This window comes from Saccostrea cucullata, unplaced genomic scaffold (genome assembly GCF_032062105.1).
Source record: "Saccostrea cucullata isolate Sc308-1 unplaced genomic scaffold, CSIRO_AGI_Scuc_v1 ctg4461, whole genome shotgun sequence".
Lineage (NCBI taxonomy): Eukaryota > Metazoa > Mollusca > Bivalvia > Ostreida > Ostreidae > Saccostrea > Saccostrea cuccullata.
In genome coordinates, this window is record NW_026919283.1 from 22,483 (window position 1) to 39,911 (window position 17,429).

Below are 17,429 nucleotides of genomic sequence, written 5' to 3' on the forward strand. Positions count from 1 at the left end.
TAAAAATTTCGTTTAATATACGCGTTCATAAAACTTTGAAATCTGTACTTCAATGTTAAGATAAGAAAGTGCTCACGGGCTTACGATAATTGTCAGTACCAAGATGTCTTCGCCGTCTAGAAAGCGGAAAGCAATTTCAATAGAGACTAAATATGAGATTATTAGAGAAGTTGAAAGGGGTGCCTCACTAAAAAAGAATTTGCTACAAGGTTTGATATTTTACCGAATACTCTTAATACAATGTTGAAAAACAAAGAAGAGATACTTAAAAATTACGAATCTACAGGAATCAGTCTATCACGAAAAAGTCACCGGTCCGTTCCGCATGAGACTGTAGATGCGGCATTATTAGAGTGGTTCTATGAAAAGAGACAGGAAAACATTCCAATAAGCGGTCCCATACTTCTACAAAAATCAGAAGACCTTGCCAAGAAATTAGGAGACCACAGTTTCAAATCCAATACAGGGTGGCTGGATCGCTTTAAAAATCGACATGGAATCGTGCGTCGTGCGATAACTGGAGAGAGCGCAATCGTCGATCATAAAAGCGTTGACGAATGGAAGGATAAGCTGCCGCAGATTTTACAAGATAACGATCCTAAAGATATCTTCAACGCAGATGAAACTGGACTATTTTATAAACTACTACCAGATAGAACTCTGCAAATGAAGGGTGAAAAGTGTCATGGGGGAAAAGATCAAAGGAGAGATTGACGCTATTGGTGGGGGCAAATATGAGCGGGACAGAAAAATTACTCCTCCTAATCATCGGAAAATTTGAAAACCCAAGGTGTTTTAAGGAAGAAAATCGCTGCCTGTAAGCTACAAAGCCAACAAAAAAGCGTGGATGGTTAGTTCTATTTTTGAAGAATGGATACGAACTCTTGACCGCAGATTTCTAAGAGAAAAACGTTAGGTGCTTTTATTTGTTGACAATTGTGCAGCCCACCCGAGATTCCTTTATCTCATATCCATTACTCTAAACTCTCTCCCTCCAAACACACCGAGCATACTACAACCAATGGACCAGGGTATTATCAACAATTTGAAAATCAAATATCGTCAGCGCCTGATAAAATACAGACTTCAGGTAAGATCACACCTTTATTTCTATTGTCTATTTTTGTGTAAGTAGCGGTTTTAGTCCCGAGGCTATAAATGGCATTGTCGCGCACCTGTTTTTATCTACGAAGCATAACATTTCATTCTTTTATTGATAAATAAACATATTAATTATGATTATTATCTAACATATTAATTTAATTTCAGTGTGAGGAAAAGAAAATTGAACCTAATATCAACGTGTTGATATCAATTAGATTTCTTAAGTCGGCCTGGAGTGAAGTTAGCGTGTCATGCATTTCAAACTGTTTTCGAAAAGCAGGTTTTTGAGGACAAAAGCGGAGAGGTTATTGATGATTGTGATGATGAGTTCGAAGAAGATGATGACATTCCATTAGCATTGTTTGCTCAGAAATTTAACGGATCCTTCGATGATATTGTTCGTGAAGACGAAACCAGAATTTTAGCATGCAAGTTCTGAGAATATTAGTTATATACATGAAGACACTTAGAGGGGTAATACGGATATATGTGGGGTCCTTGAAAAAATCCATATTTGGCTTGGCTTATGCTTCGCCCAATATTTACGCCTCGCCCAATATGGATTTTTTCAAGGATCCCACATATTTCCCTATTACCCCTTCAAGTGTCTACATAACTAATTTATCCTGCCTATGATTCTCAAAAAATAAATTATATTGATGCGTTAATATATTTTTTGCAACTTACAATAAAACCTGAAAACATAAACAATTTTCATTTTGATGTAACTGTTTTATTTGTTAATGGTTATAGTAAGTTTTTTGATTTGACTTCCACTGAACATCCCAGCCCAGATTGAAATTGTTACAATCTGCAAAACCATCTACATCATATGGCCCCCACTTTTTACTGGAAAAATCAATATAAACTTTGCTATAACAATCTGCAACACAATGTTCAGTAGTCGCTTGTACTCTGTTATATCTTAGATATGTGTTTAGTTAGTTAAAGATTATAAAGAAAGACTTACAGACTTCCTTATGTATTAAAAGGAAAATAACATGGTGTCAGAAGTGACTGTGAACTCGTGAAAAAATATATATATATTGTGAATGTTTCATCTTTTATTCGATGGAGAGAAATTAACCATGGAAGAAGGTCATTTCAAGCAACCTCCGCAGATGTACTTCTCTCACGAAAGAAACTTAGCAGAAAAATGGAAAAGCAGGAAACAAACTATGAATCTATACATGGATGTTGCCCTGAGTGACAAAAGTGGAAAAGAAAAGTGTTAAGCTCTTCTTTATGTAATAGGACATGAGGGAAGATAATCTACAACACATTCGCTTTTGCTGCAGATTATGTCGACAATCTGGATGTTTTAATCAAAACCTTTGAAGATTTCTGCATCCCAAAGACAAATATAACAGTTGCTAGACACAGGTGCAGCACTAGAGTACAAGGACCAAGTGAAAGCATTGACCAGTACATCACAGTATTGAAAATGATTGCGAAAGACTGTGGCTTTGCAGACCTCGAAGATGGCCTAACAAGAGACAAAATTGTTTGTGGAACATCTTCATCCTATAGTGAAAGAAAGACTTTTACGTGATACAAAATTATCTCTTAGACTTTCTAGTGCACGGTCCCGTAGACATGGGTATTGGCTTGCCATCATCCTAGCCAGATTTCGAATTTCAGATTCAGATGGGCGTCCGCCATTTTGACCAACAAGATTGTGTAAATTGTTGGGGAAGACAGCCGCAAATTAGACGCCATTAACAGATACAGTTGTAGCTATAAGCAACTTACAAGTCGCTCAATGGAGAGGAGACGCTTCTTTGAATTCAAGCTCTCTCACCACAGTAAAGGTAAAGAAATTCAAAATTGCACTGGTTATCTTCCACTAAAACACTTTAAAGCTCCTAGCTGTAAGCTTAGGCGAACTTTTCTGGTCACCTGGTGTCTGTCTGTCCATACATCTGTAATCAAAATTAATACAAACCATTAATTTTGAACTGCTTAGAGTTGAGGTACTGAAAATATAGATGCATTTGAACACACAGTTGTTATACCCCCCGCAAACGAAGTTTGGGGGAAGTATCTAGGAATCACCTTGTCCGTCTGTCTGTCTGTGCAATCGTGTCCGGTACATATCTTACCGAGGGACATTAGAATCCACTACTCCACACAAAGACTGCCCATGACCCAAGGGTGTGTCATGACCTTGATGCAAGGTCATCCAAGGAACTTCAAGGTCACTGGTAGAAAAATTTCATAATTCGTGTCAGGTCCATATCTTTCTTATGGATTAACTTGGTAGGTTCTCATTTCACACAAAGATTGCCCATGACCCAAGGGTGTGTCATGACCTTGACCTAAGGTCATTTTGGGAAGTTCAAGGTCACTGGAAGAAAAATTTCATGATTCGTGTCCGATCCATATCTTTATTGTGGATAAACTTGGTAGGTTCTCATTTCACTTAAAGATTGCCCATGACCCAAGGATTTGTCATGACCTTGACCCAATGTCATTTGGGGTACTTCAAGGTCAATGGAAGGAAATATTCATAATTCATGTCTGGCCCATATCTTTCTTAAGGATAAACTTAGTAGGATCTCATTTTACACAAAGATAGCCACTGACCCAAGGGTTTGTCATGATCTTGATCCAAGGTCATTTGGGGAACTTTAAGACCACTGGAAGAAAAATTTCATAATTCATGTTTGATACATATCTTTCTTATGGAAAAACTTACTTCTGAAAAAACCCAGCGGGGCATATTTTGTGCCGTTTGGACAGTTCTAGTTACAGGCAACTATTTCAAAGATCGATGGCCTTTCATGACTCCCAGTATCCGTTGAGAATGACACAGAATGAGACGTGTGCTTTCCTCTTAAAGCTAGCCCCGTGGGGATCCGGGTTAGAATTGGTTCTCAGTACCCCCCTGCTTGTCGTAAAAGGCGACTAAATGGGGCGGTCCTTCGGATGAGACCGTATAAACCGAGGCCCCGTGTCACAGCAGGTGTGGCACGATAAAGATCCCTCCCTGCTCAAAGGCCCAGAGTGCCGAGCATAGGCGTAAATTTGCAGCCCTTCACCGGCAATGGTGACGTCTCCATATCAGTGAAATATTCTGGAGAGGGACGTTAAACAGTACTCAATCAATCCTCTTAAAGCTCAGGGAGATGTTGATAAGCTAGAAGACACACTACAGGATAAGGACAGGATAAAGCCAAATTCATATTGGTGGGTGTAAACACACACACACTCTCTCTTTAATTTCTTTGAATGATTTGTAAATACTTTGTATGATGCTAAGTGTAGATTTCCACCAAGCTTTACTTTTCCCTTGACATAGACCCTTCTTTTATAAAATTAGTGGTTAGCCTGGTTTTAAGGAAACCATTCAAGATTATTCTAATCAAACTTAATATCCTGATATATATTAGCGGGAGCTATGTTGTTGTATTAAATCCTTTCTGTAAACTTGACCTCCTTTTTTTATCTAACCTGAGCCGAAGGCTACAGTGAACTTTTGTGATAACAATTTGTCCGAGTTCCACAACCACACCAATCAAAAGAAGATGAGACATTCCCTGTTACTACTCCTGCAGCTATTGAGTCTGATAAATTTACTATAAATGTAGATTTGTATTGAGTCCAACATATTTGCTATACATGTAGATTTGTATTGAGTCTGACATATTTACTATACATGTAGATTTGTTTTGAGTCTGACATATTTACTATATATGTAGATCTGTATTGAGTCTGACATTGTTGCTATACATGTAGATTTGTATGGAGTCTGACATATTTACTATACATGTAGATTTGTATGGAGTCTGACATTTATACTATACATGTAGATTTGTATTGAGTCTGACATATTTGCTATACATGTAGATTTGTATTGAGTCGGACATATTTGCTATACATGTAAATTTGTATTGAGTCTGACATATTTACTATACATGTAGATTTGTATTGAGTCTGACATATTTACTATACATGTAGATTTGTATTGAGCCTGACATTGTTGCTATACATGTAGATTTGTATTGAGTCTGACATATTTGCTATAAATGTAGATTTGTATTAGTCGGACATATTTGCTATACATGTAGATTTGTATTGAGTCGGACATATTTGCTATACATGTAGATTTGTATTAGTCGGACATATTCGCTATACATGTAGATTTGTATTAGTCGGACATATTTGCTATACATGTAGATTTGTATTAGTCGGACATATTTGCTATAAATGTAGATTTGTATTAGTCGGACATATTTGCTATACATGTAGATTTGTATTGAGTCGGACATATTTGCTATACATGTAGATTTGTATTAGTCGGACATATTTGCTATACATGTAGATTTGTATTAGTCGGACATATTTGCTATACATGTAGATTTGTATTAGTCGGACATATTTGCTATACATGTAGATTTGTATTAGTCGGACATATTTGCTATAAATGTAGATTTGTATTGAGTCGGACATATTTGCTATACATGTAGATTTGTATTGAGTCGGACATATTTGCTATACATGTAGATTTGTATTAGTCGGACATATTTGCTATAAATGTAGATTTGTATTAGTCGGACATATTTGCTATACATGTAGATTTGTATTGAGTCGGACATATTTGCTATACATGTAGATTTGTATTAGTCGGACATATTTGCTATACATGTAGATTTGTATTGAGTTTGACATTTTCACCTATTTTTTCTCCTTATCCGGTAAACAAGTTAACATGACTTTCTTTCCAAAAATGACAAAACATCAACAATGATGATAATAAGTCAAGTGATGCTTATTATTTTGGTTAACATTGTTTAGGATGTGTGGAACTTGTCAAAATACTGGCATTATTGGCAGCAACTGGTATTCAGATTTTGTTGTAGAAAAGAGAGACGAAGAAAGTGGAATATTTGTACAAAAGAAAACGGGGACAGTCACATGCTTTAAAAGAAAGCAGAAAGATGTGTAGAGGAAATGCCTTAGTAGAAGACTTAAAGTGTTAGAGAAAATAGCAGCATTTGCCAGTGACAATCAAGATGTCCAATATTTGGCAGTGATAAAAAAAGGTGAAGAAGTGCATTTTTCCGGTAGTGAAGACCTAGTAAAGATCTTCAAGAAAGTAAAACAATCTTGATTTCAAAGACTATGATCGAAACTCGAGAAGAATCAATTTCATAAAAGATCAACAAAGCCAAGATAAAACAAAATGTCATACAGCCATCGCCCTTGTTTATTGACTTTGATATTGAATAGTATTCGTTATCTCCATAGCCTTCTTTAATATAAAAAAAATGTTTGACTAGACTTTCTCTAATGTAAAATCCCTCATCACAAGAAAAACTACTATTTTTTTACTAAATACATGAGCTTGGGTTTCACTTATCGATTGACTAGACTTAATAGACTTTAGATATGACATGACTAAAATCCATGGCCCTGATCCGAGTTCATTTGGCGTCTGATTCGTTCCAGGGGAATTTTTCTGCCATACACCACCACATCAGTTTCTTGAAGAATACCACTGGATGTAATTCGGTTTCTCCTGTATGTCTTGGGTGCTATCCTCTCTCCAACATAAGTTTCCTTAGATCGAAACCATCTCTGAATCTCTGTTTGCAGTTTTCTGGTCGGTTGGGAAAATGGGATGGAAACCTTTTTGAACAACACTGTGTGTCTGACTCGACGGTGTGCTGATATATCTTCTAGCTTAAGAACTCCAGAAAACAATGCTTTTTTATTCCTTTTCTCTAAAATTAAAAGCTTTGTGTGTAAATCAATACAATTTTAATGCAAATGCATTTGAAATAAAAAAAATATATATATTCCACAAGACTTTCAGATTATCTTACAAGACATGAAGCAATAATAATTACGCATAGTAGCTTAATTGAAAGTTTTGGACGTCGCATATTCCAATTTCGACGTCACTGACATTGCTCCGCCTAGCCTCATATTACGGTGATAAATTTAAAATTCTCAAAGAATAAATGCATTACGTACGACTCTGAAATTTTAGAAATCGATCAATAAAAGCATTACAAAGATAATGTAAAAATTTAATAAAATCACGCAGAATATTATAAAACTGGTGCGTTTAGTCTACGGAATTTTGGGACAACCCTCGTAACTTTGTTACTTTGAAAAACTTTGATAAAAACTTAGACATTTTGAAAAACTGATTAAAACTTTGACACTTTGAAAAACTTTGATAAAAACTTTGACACTTTGAAAAACTTTGGCGAAAACTTTGACACTTTGATTGATTGATTATTATCCCTCTCGAGAATTTTTCACTCATATGGAGACGCCACCACTTGCCGGTGGAGGGCTACAAATTTTGTCCTATACTCGGCACTCAGGGCCATTAAGCAGTGAGGGGTCTTTTTCGTGCCAACACCTACTGCGACACGGGGCCTCGGTTTATACAGTCTCGTCCGAAGGATCGGTGTCCAAGTCCCACAGTGCGATAAACTCCTTACTTCGCGACTCTAGAGCAGACGCTCTAACCACTGCGCCACGCGGGCGACTTGACACTTTGAAAAACTTTGGCGAAAACTTTGACACTTTGTAAAACTTTGACGAAAACTTTGACACTTTGATTTACTACAGTTAACTATAGTTAACTATATTTTTTTTAGGGCTTATTCCTAATCTGAACACTTTTTCCAGTCGATTTGTGCACCAATCCTAATTCAATTCTTCGTCTCTCTTTTTCGGCATTTTTGTTTCCGAATCGTCTGTTTGATTCCATCATTTCTTTTTCTGTACTGCTTTCAATGTCTTTCTCCTATTGATGTTGTCTTTTTTCTAACCTTTCACGGAGTACTTGAAGTAAACTGGAACGTTTACCTCTTTTTGCTGAAGACACACGATTAATTGTGAAACTATGTACCGATACATCAAAGCTTTGTTTGAATTGAAGTATGATTGTCACAAGTGGCATTGTGTCAATGTTTTATATTAGCTTTTTGTACAGGTATTGGTAAGAGTTGTCTTTATTTGGACATCGAGAGTTATCGTTTACTTCATTTACGCACTATTGGTCACTGAGTTGTATTTGTTCTATTTTTATCAACGTATACTCGTCGAACTCGTTTGATTAGTTTGGTCAGTGTTGGCTAGTGTTTGTCAGATGAGGTCTTTATTTCTTCATTTGCACATAACAACATCTCTGTGAAACAATATTAAAACTATTCCTAACCCTTACCCGTCTGGTCTGCTTGACTTTTACAACATTTTATTATAAAATAAAGATTTTGATCCCGGTTCAGTAATTTTCAAGCAATGGTTTTAATGTTAAATGTCCTAACTGACTTTTTATTCAACAAACAGAATAAAATGAAGGTTGTTAATGATGATAATGGGAAGATATTTGATCACTTAATGGGCGAGCATAACCCCTAAGCTTAACCCTGGCGATAACAATCTTGGCAGAGTGTTATACATGCTGACCATTCCTCTGCTGTTCTTGAAAGCTTTCATTGCTTCTCAAACCATTTGATGTACGATGATTCTCTACTTAACACCGTTAAGTATTGATTGATGAAATTCTGAATTGAAGCATCTGGGAAAAGAAACAAGAAGATGCAAACTAATTTACAATGCAATGTCGTCCAAAATATAATCGTTGGATAGACGTGAATCATAACACTTCGATCAGCAACATACATATTTATTTACACAATAAAAAATTAAAAGCGAACTTGAATAAGACATTTTTTTCTGTTTTCACTTTTACAATACTTGGAGCAGGGCAACTAAGAGAAAATATTTGACCACGTGTCTGATGTTTAGGTACTAGTAATTCAATGTCAAGGTATAATTTTACTGAAGAAATTAAGCAATCAATTATATTTCTACTGTAACATGTAAAATGACTATCTTTGATACACAACACAAAACAGTGAGATTTATATAACAGGACATTTTTTATAGAAAACTGAAGCGGACATGTTCAAAGATGAAAGCACAGATTATACCAAAGACAACTTCATTCAGTAACGTAAATAAAAGCTCATTTCCTCCTGGGATGAACTTCATGAGTCTTTGGAGATTATGCAGGCATCGAAAATTCCACCATCGAACTAACTAAACAATTTCATGGAACGACTGCATAAATTAGCCCTGGTTAAATCTAGTTCACGACGTCAGACAATTAAGTAGAGTCTTCCCTCTATGATATCCTTAACCCAAGAACCTTGAAATTGAACCTTGAAATTCACAATTCTGAAAGAATGTCCGTCGTTCATTATAGAGATATAAGTAGTTAATTTGCATAATACCAATGACATTTTCTATGATTTAATGTACATAGTTTATTTAATACCCATGGGCTGAGAAGAAGACTTTCAAAGAATTAATGTGTTTTCACAGTCTGATCAATAGAACCCCACCCTTACACTGGACCAACTGACCCCGGGGTCTAAAAATTTACAATTTGGAAAAGGCATTCCTTCTCATCACAACTAAGCACTTAGTTTATATCATACCCATAAGCAGAAAAGATTTTCTAAGTATTAGTGCATTATAACTATGTAATCAAATGAGCCCCATTTCTAACACCAGAACCCCTGACCCTGGAGTGTTAAAATTCACAATTTTGGAAAAGACATTCTTGATTTTCATAACCATGTACTTTGTTGATTTAATACCCTGGAGCAGATCAGATTGTTAAAGAAGTAATGCGTTTTCACTAAAAAGTATAATTAGCTCCACCCTAGCACTAGAACCCCTGACCCTGGGGCATAAATTTCACAATATGGTAGAGGACTCAATGGTTATTACTATGATGCCCACAGATTGACTGTTTAATGGCCAAGAGTAAAGAAGAAGATTGCATTAATCTAGTGGTTTTGGCCCAATTCACAAGCCCCTATGGGGATGCAAAATTCAATTTTTTCGTCCCCTTTACACATAGATGCAGTATACCAAATTTGGTTAAAATTGGTATATATTCAGAGAAAAAGCTGAAATTGTTTGTTCACACAGGTTGCACGACGACGGACGAAAACGGATATCAATAGGTCACCTGAGTGACTTGGGTAACCTAAACTCTGTGAGAAATATGAATAAGGATTTTTTTTATTTATGTGAAATAAATATTTAAATCAAATTGGATATTTAAACTCTTACGGGTTTTCATAGCTAACAACAATCTTTGAAAGCTCTGAATGATCATTTAATATTCCAAGGGTTTTAATCGTACCCGATTCTTTGTCCTGTCCTTGATCATTTGGGGTCTGTGGAGATTCCACGCTTGGATACAATATACTCTAGGCCTCGTTCACAGTCACTGACAGTGTTTTCCCTCAGCTCTTGTCCTCTTTCAACTTCAGTTATATGTCCCCTTTTCTCGCAATCCGTTTCTATTTCTTTTTATTAGTTTGACTGTTTTTTGTGTACTTGGAAGATTTTTTTTTATCTTATCTGCTTAGCGTCAGTTTCTTCAGTTGGTGAATTAAGGGAAAAGGAAGTATACTATCATTAGAGCTGATTTTCGGAAAGAAAATTTAATTCTGGAATAAGCATATAATTATGATTTATACTAAAATAAACGACTTTATTATAATTGATGTGAAAATATGAAAAAAAATGAACCTTTAAAATGTGTAAATTTATCTAAAAAAAAAATATTTGTACTTTTTGTCAGTAGCTGTCTGATAAGATTTTGTGCATGTGAACGAATTATATAAAATCCGTAAAAATGGTTTTAACTGGCATATTCATCATATCCCCAATACTGCTAGCATTCTGCATTGATGTTAAGTGGTAACTCAGTTTTTAACCTGTCATTCAAAGCCTGTGGTATTCTACGAGGGGGTGGACAGCAATTATAGCAGCAGGATCTATATGGATGCCCAATCTCTGGAAATAACCCTAACCCTTCAAAGATATCCTTAAACTATTTGGAAACAGTCTCCCTGTCTAATACACTGTCTGTTAAGGTCGACTTAACTGTCAATGAATAAAGAAACCTAACAAGTCCCATATCCATACATGATGGAAGTCCGAGGATAGGTGAGGCATGTCTACTGCCAGGGTCAAGAACATGAAACTGTGTCTGAAACCTCTTGTCCCCAACCTTAACAGATACTTCAGAAGAACCTAGTGTTTTAACAGCTGACCCAGCATAACCAGACGACGAACTTAACTGATCAGCAACACCTGGCTGTTTATAAATAGATACTGGTATAACGTTAACTTGTGACCCAGTGTCAAGCTAACATTAGACTGCTACGTTATTTGGACCTATTGTGACATGTGTAAATGCTTAATTTTGTTCAGATAACACATCAGATTTGTTAAATGCATGAACTACACTGAAACAATCAACAAACAAATCGGAAAAATTGTCATTAAAGCTGTGGCTGTATAAAGGATATTCTGCTCCAGTTGAATGTGGTTCGCAAGGAACTTTCTTGCTACGGTAAACTTTTGCGAAATGGTTACGTTTATGACAAAGCTTGCAGGTTTTTCAATACGCAGGGCACGTCTCCTTTTTAGTATGTTTGTATCTACATTTGTATGTAGGAAATACGAGGTTTACTGGATGCCTGGCTTGCGGTTACATCACTATACCGTCTCGGTTCAGATTAAGTATATATTCGAACATCTAGTGTATGCACTAACTAAAATTTATTTAGCACTGTCTAAAATTAAACTCTTACTATGGGGGACTTCATCCACGCTTTTGATTCTCTTTTGTTTGGTCGCATTAGTACAGGAAGATTATCATCTCGTGGCTCAATTTTCTTTATAACATTTGACAACTTGTTGCAGTTGTTGTACAACGTTACCAATATTGAGTCTACAAACATTCATTACGCTGCCCTGAATTTGTTTTATAAGCTCGCGGCACTGAAGCCGGTCTTTGGTGTTTGATGGGGCATCTGTTAATTGTCTTTCTCTTCTTTCAGGAACTTTGATATAGCGGGATCCTTCACCTGTTAGAATTGGACTTTCTGGAAATGTTCCTTGTGAACAAGTTGGGTTTTTAAACTCAGAATTTTGAATAAAGTCCAAAATTTCATTGTCAAGATTAAAATGCGGGGGCATCACGATACTCAGATGGTATAAAGTCTTAGTCCCAGCTTGGATATTGCTGAAATACTGCAAGCATGTGTTTTGCATGGTAGATGATACTTCTGCCATTTATAACGTGTGCAAGAAGGATTATCATTAGGTATTTCTAGATCAATATCATACACATTTTCTGAACCCATACTCTTCTTATGCAACATAAAAAATTCATTTAAAAACAATATACTGAGTGTTACCTTGCAATTGGCTAGCAAAATGCGCTCAAACCATTGCTGAAGCTTCAATTTGTTTTTCTAAGTCTTGCTGAAACGAAGATTGTCCATGTTCATTGGTCTTCTGTTGTGGATTTGGCTTTTTTCTCGGGACCTACATGTACAGATAAATGTTCTAAAATAAAAAAAAAAAACAATTCATAAGTTGTAAGTGACAAAATGTTCTTTTGCATCTCTTTGATGATGATCATATTGATGCATGATGGATGTATTGTCTTTCCCTCCCTCACCTTTTTGTTCACTGAGGGATTTTTCAAGAGGCTGACACTCCGAGTTTACACTCATTTTTTTACTATATATACAGTTTCTTTTTTCTAAAATGCGTCTTTACGCAAATTCAGCGTATATACGCTATCTACAATGTCATAAAAGACAAAAATGTTGTTGAAATGCACAATGTATATCACAAAACTTTTAACTAATTCCAATGAAAATAAAAGAAGCTGAATTTACGTCTGATTTCGAACCAAACTAACTTATCTTTGATCCACGCGGCAACCTTATCATCTCATTTGTGACAGAGACACCCTAGGGGAGAAGAAATTAATATCAGTCTGACGTTCCCGAACATTGTTTGACGAATGATTTGTGGTTTCAATGCAATCATTCCAAATCCCTAGCTTCCGAGAGGCTGATCGAAGGACTTAAACACAGGTTCTCCTCTTTGACTAACATGTTTAACCATAGTGTGTCATCCTTTCTGATTACATCATCAATGATGAAAAAAAGTGACAAATCTCGATTTAGATTGTTAACCGCACAAATTTGAAGATCTTTGTATTTCTAAATGACCATATTTGGTGTGAACTGTTCGCACTTTAGATTTTTGTGTGTTATTTGGTTCCTTCAATAAAACGTTTTTCATATACTTTAAATGCGACTAATGCATTATTCTCACTATCGGGCAATAATTTGTAATGCAGTCTGTAATGAATCACAAAGCTCTTGCCATTGTGGAAACAGTTCGTTAGGAAACACCTTCCTCCGCAAAATCTGCATTGCTTTATCTAGAGGGCTTCTTGGTTGTTGTTCGGTGCCATAACAAGCTCATCCGTGGAGGTCTGGATTACTGGATCATAAAATGCAATATCATCATCATTGTGTGCAACATCTAAAATGCTTGACACTTTGCAATTGAATGGCATATCTGAGATATCAATTTGAATAAATCTTCTGGAGTTGGTTTAGAATTGTAGCTGTTATTTGATGCGACATAAACTCTTTCGCATACTTGTCCATACATATTCTGTTGGAGTGTCTCAATTACTTCAAGTTGTCTCTTCTTCATTAAAGATTTCTTTTTTTGATTGCGAAGGTGACAAAGAGGACGGAAAACAAATAAATGATTAATTGGACTTAAGTTGTTACGAAGTAAATGTTTCAAATCCCGAAAATACTTTAATCACAAATATTTAAGCAAATTTTAAATACGAAAACAAAATCATAAAAATATTTATTTACATTGTTACCTATCAAAGAACCAAACCCATAAGCGGATATGATCGGAATTTTAAATGTCTACCAACCACCGATCCTGATGTTATAATTATATAATGCAGACCACGATAAGCTCCCAACTCTTCTCAAAATATACACTATATATTAATCTTCATAAAACTTTTTTAATGAATGTAAACTACATTCCAGTATGTGCCTCTAAATATAACTCATAAATAGTCAAATATATTTATTAAATGCAATTTGTTAAGAATATGAATTTATCTATTAGCATTGAAAATGCAAAGGGACAAGTAATGTAGAGAATATCGCCAGAGCGATAAGCGTATTCTTTATTTACATCAAAAGTGCAAGTGGTCCCGTGGGGATCCGGGTTAGAATAGGTCCTCAGTACCCCCCTTCCTTGTCGTAAAAGGCGACTAAATGGGGCGGTCCTTCGGAAGAGACCGTATAAACCGAGGTCCCGTGACACAGCAGCTGTGGCACGATAAAGATCCCTTCCTGCCCAAAGGCCGTAAGTGCCGAGCATAGGCCTAAGTTTGCAGCCCTTCACCGGCAATGGTGACGTCTCCATATCGGTGAAATATTCTGGAGAGGGACGTTAAACAGTATACAATCAAAAGTGCAAGTGCATAGGAAATTTTTCAGCTGAAATATTAGATAATTATTGCTTATGTAAATATATATTCATCATTACTTGAAACTCCAAATTAGATGTATAATTAATAATTGATAATAAAATTAAATATACAGCTTAACAAACTTTTTAAGCTCACATGGTTTTTCGCACAAATTAAGGTCACATATTTGTAATATAAATTACCATTTTGAAACTGCAGTACAATGGTATAACCCCTCGTTATATTACATATATACGGTCAAGCATAAATGTCTTTTAAAATCATTATCATAAGTTTCCAAAATGGATGTTTCAAGGAAAATCTATAAATAAATGGTAGGATGTTTCGACTATACGATTCTACCATAGGTTGTTACAAATTGTATAAAAGGAGCTTTCCTTGACCCCATGTAGTTGAATTTTTTAAATTTTCTTCTTAAAGGTGCGTATTTTTGAAAATTCTTAGCTCATTTAGCATACTCCTCTTGGTTTCATCAAAATGTAGCGCCCAAAAGCAATAATATTGCAAAAAAAACCCACACTAAAAGGCAGGATAATGAAGTGTTGTTTCTTTTTTTGAATAGTACATTCCTTCCATGAAAAGGAAAATTTTTCTGCATTTACGGTTTAAAACATTCAAATTTTGCAGAGGGATGGAATTTTCATGATTCTAGATTTTTGAAGTCGACTCCCAAAAAATCTCACCTTATTCATATAGAAAGCAGTCAATTATTACCACCCCGAGTTAAAAAGTCAAAATGTACAGAAAATACAAATTACAGTAGCTGCACTGTACCTATGTCTACGTTTCTGCCAAGAGCTATTGCTTTCAAACGAATGGATAAAAAGACAGTTACAATTGGCAAGAAACTACAAAAATTCTAATGAGAATAGTTATTTTTCAGCCATGAATAAATCAAAGTTCTACCGATTGATTTCTGTGAATTATGTTTTAGTAAATGAAATAATACTAAAATTATGTAAACAAATACTTTTAAAATGTATTTCGTTGTCTCGATACACAATATTATATCATAAAAATGTTACCTTAATTTGTGCGAAAAACCATGTGAGCTTAACATGTTTGTTGAGCTGTATGTGCTATAGTGATGTATGTGTGCTCTATAAAGACGAGTGTTTCAATTTCAGTAATCGCAGAATTTAAATTAAGCAAGGAGAGTATTCGGCTTGTGTTAAGAGATGGATTCATCATAGATGATGAAGAGGTTTTTCAAACACTTGAAAGCATTGAATTGAAAAATAGTTGATTCCATTGCTAGATCTTTGGATCAAGATGGGCTTGGTTCAAGGAGACTTGGCAACACAGGTAAATAGCTAAACATGTCTTTACATTAGAGGATGCAAAGAGAGTTGAGCGTTTCTTTAACTATGCCAACAAAATCTGGCCTGACAGGTTGCCAAATTTTTTATTGCCCTCTGACAAGACAAAGGCAGATATTCACAATGAATACCAAACACTTGCTGATGAGATGTCATTGAGAAAAATCTGCTTATCACAGTTCATAACAATATGGCTTAAGCTGTGTCCAAATATCTTGATAATAAAGGCTGCAACTGACCTTTATCACACATGTCAATCCATTGCAATAGCCATTTAAAATTCACTCCAGAACAAAAATGAAGAGGTAATGCAATAAAATTACATAACAAATTATATTTTCTGTTTGAAAAGAAACAAGAGACCTTCAGGCCATTATGGTCACCTGAGTGCCATAGCCATTATTTTGACCTGGAAAAGGTCTCATTTTTGTATGCTAAACTTCATTTTAGAGTCTAAGTCATGAAATATGAAGACAGTTATGAAAAAGAAAGGGGGGGGGGTAGGGATCTCGATCAGATTTTTTATATCCTAGCTCCTGAATTGTAAACCTTTGGTAAAAAGAGACATGCATGCCTTCAATGTCCAAAATTACACATATTGTAAGCAGATAGTGGAATACCAAATTTAACTATTGGTGAAAATTTTATCTGCTGGTGTTAAGGCCATTTCATATTCCCCTATTTGTTCCCTCATTCCGTCCGGACGGCATTGGTAATCCTGTACTTTCAAGTCTTACACTTAAACTCGCTCTTCTTTTGTTCAAGAACCTAAGTCTAAATAAAATTACATTTAGTTTGGCTACATGTATTTCTTCTCGTGCAATTTGCATTTACTCTGTAGTTCCATTCAGATTCGAAAAGTTTCTGAAAATCACTGCCCCCCCCCCCCCGGCTTCTCTTTTCATCGTGGGATCTAAGCACTTCTCTAGTATGTGTCCGAGAATGTTCCCAATAGAACTTCAAAGTGAAATTGGAGGAGTTTCTCCAGAAACAGTCATTGAGTTGCAGAAACAACTAAATCACAAAAAAAAGTAAAATACATCACAGTACCAAAAGCCTGCATGACAATAGCAATATACCAGGAACACCATACGCATGTCAAACATCAAGCTAACACATTTATTCAATGATGTTAAACAGGTTGAGACCACTAGATTTTCTGACGTCAGCATAAATTTGCTTGTAAATTAGCTGTTTACTTGACACACTGTTGAAGGAGCCGCAATGCATTGTGGGTAACTACAAGTACTCAGCTGATTTTAAAACAAAAGCCCATGGAAACTTATTTTCAATTCTTTTATGAAATTTATTGAAGAAATATTTAAAATGATGTATAATCTTTCCTTTCTATGCTCACATTTACAAAACATTTGTGAAGCTTTATAACAAGTTACAATACATCGGCCTAATTCATTCTTCGAAGAGACGTACTATTGTTGATTTTTTTTCCACATGATATACGTGTACATAGTTTTAGACAGAAGACCCCAAAATTTTATTAAAAAGTTTTTAATGTACATGCAAACATCAAAGCGTTTGCATGTAACTCAAACTTTCGAAGCAACTTTTAATCATCTAAAACAACTCAAATATTAAAAGTAAGCATGTAGCAATGT

At 35.5% G+C, this 17,429-nt stretch overlaps 1 protein-coding gene across 1 annotated transcript; it reads left to right on the forward strand.

Annotated features, from left to right (window-relative positions):
• The first annotated feature begins 240 nt into the window (after window positions 1-240).
• On the forward strand, window positions 241-714 carry LOC134228978 (tigger transposable element-derived protein 4-like). Its single transcript, XM_062710683.1, has one exon. It carries the CDS (start codon window positions 241-243, stop codon window positions 712-714), a length of 474 nt encoding a protein of 157 aa, XP_062566667.1.
• Window positions 715-17,429: the final 16,715 nt, after the last annotated feature.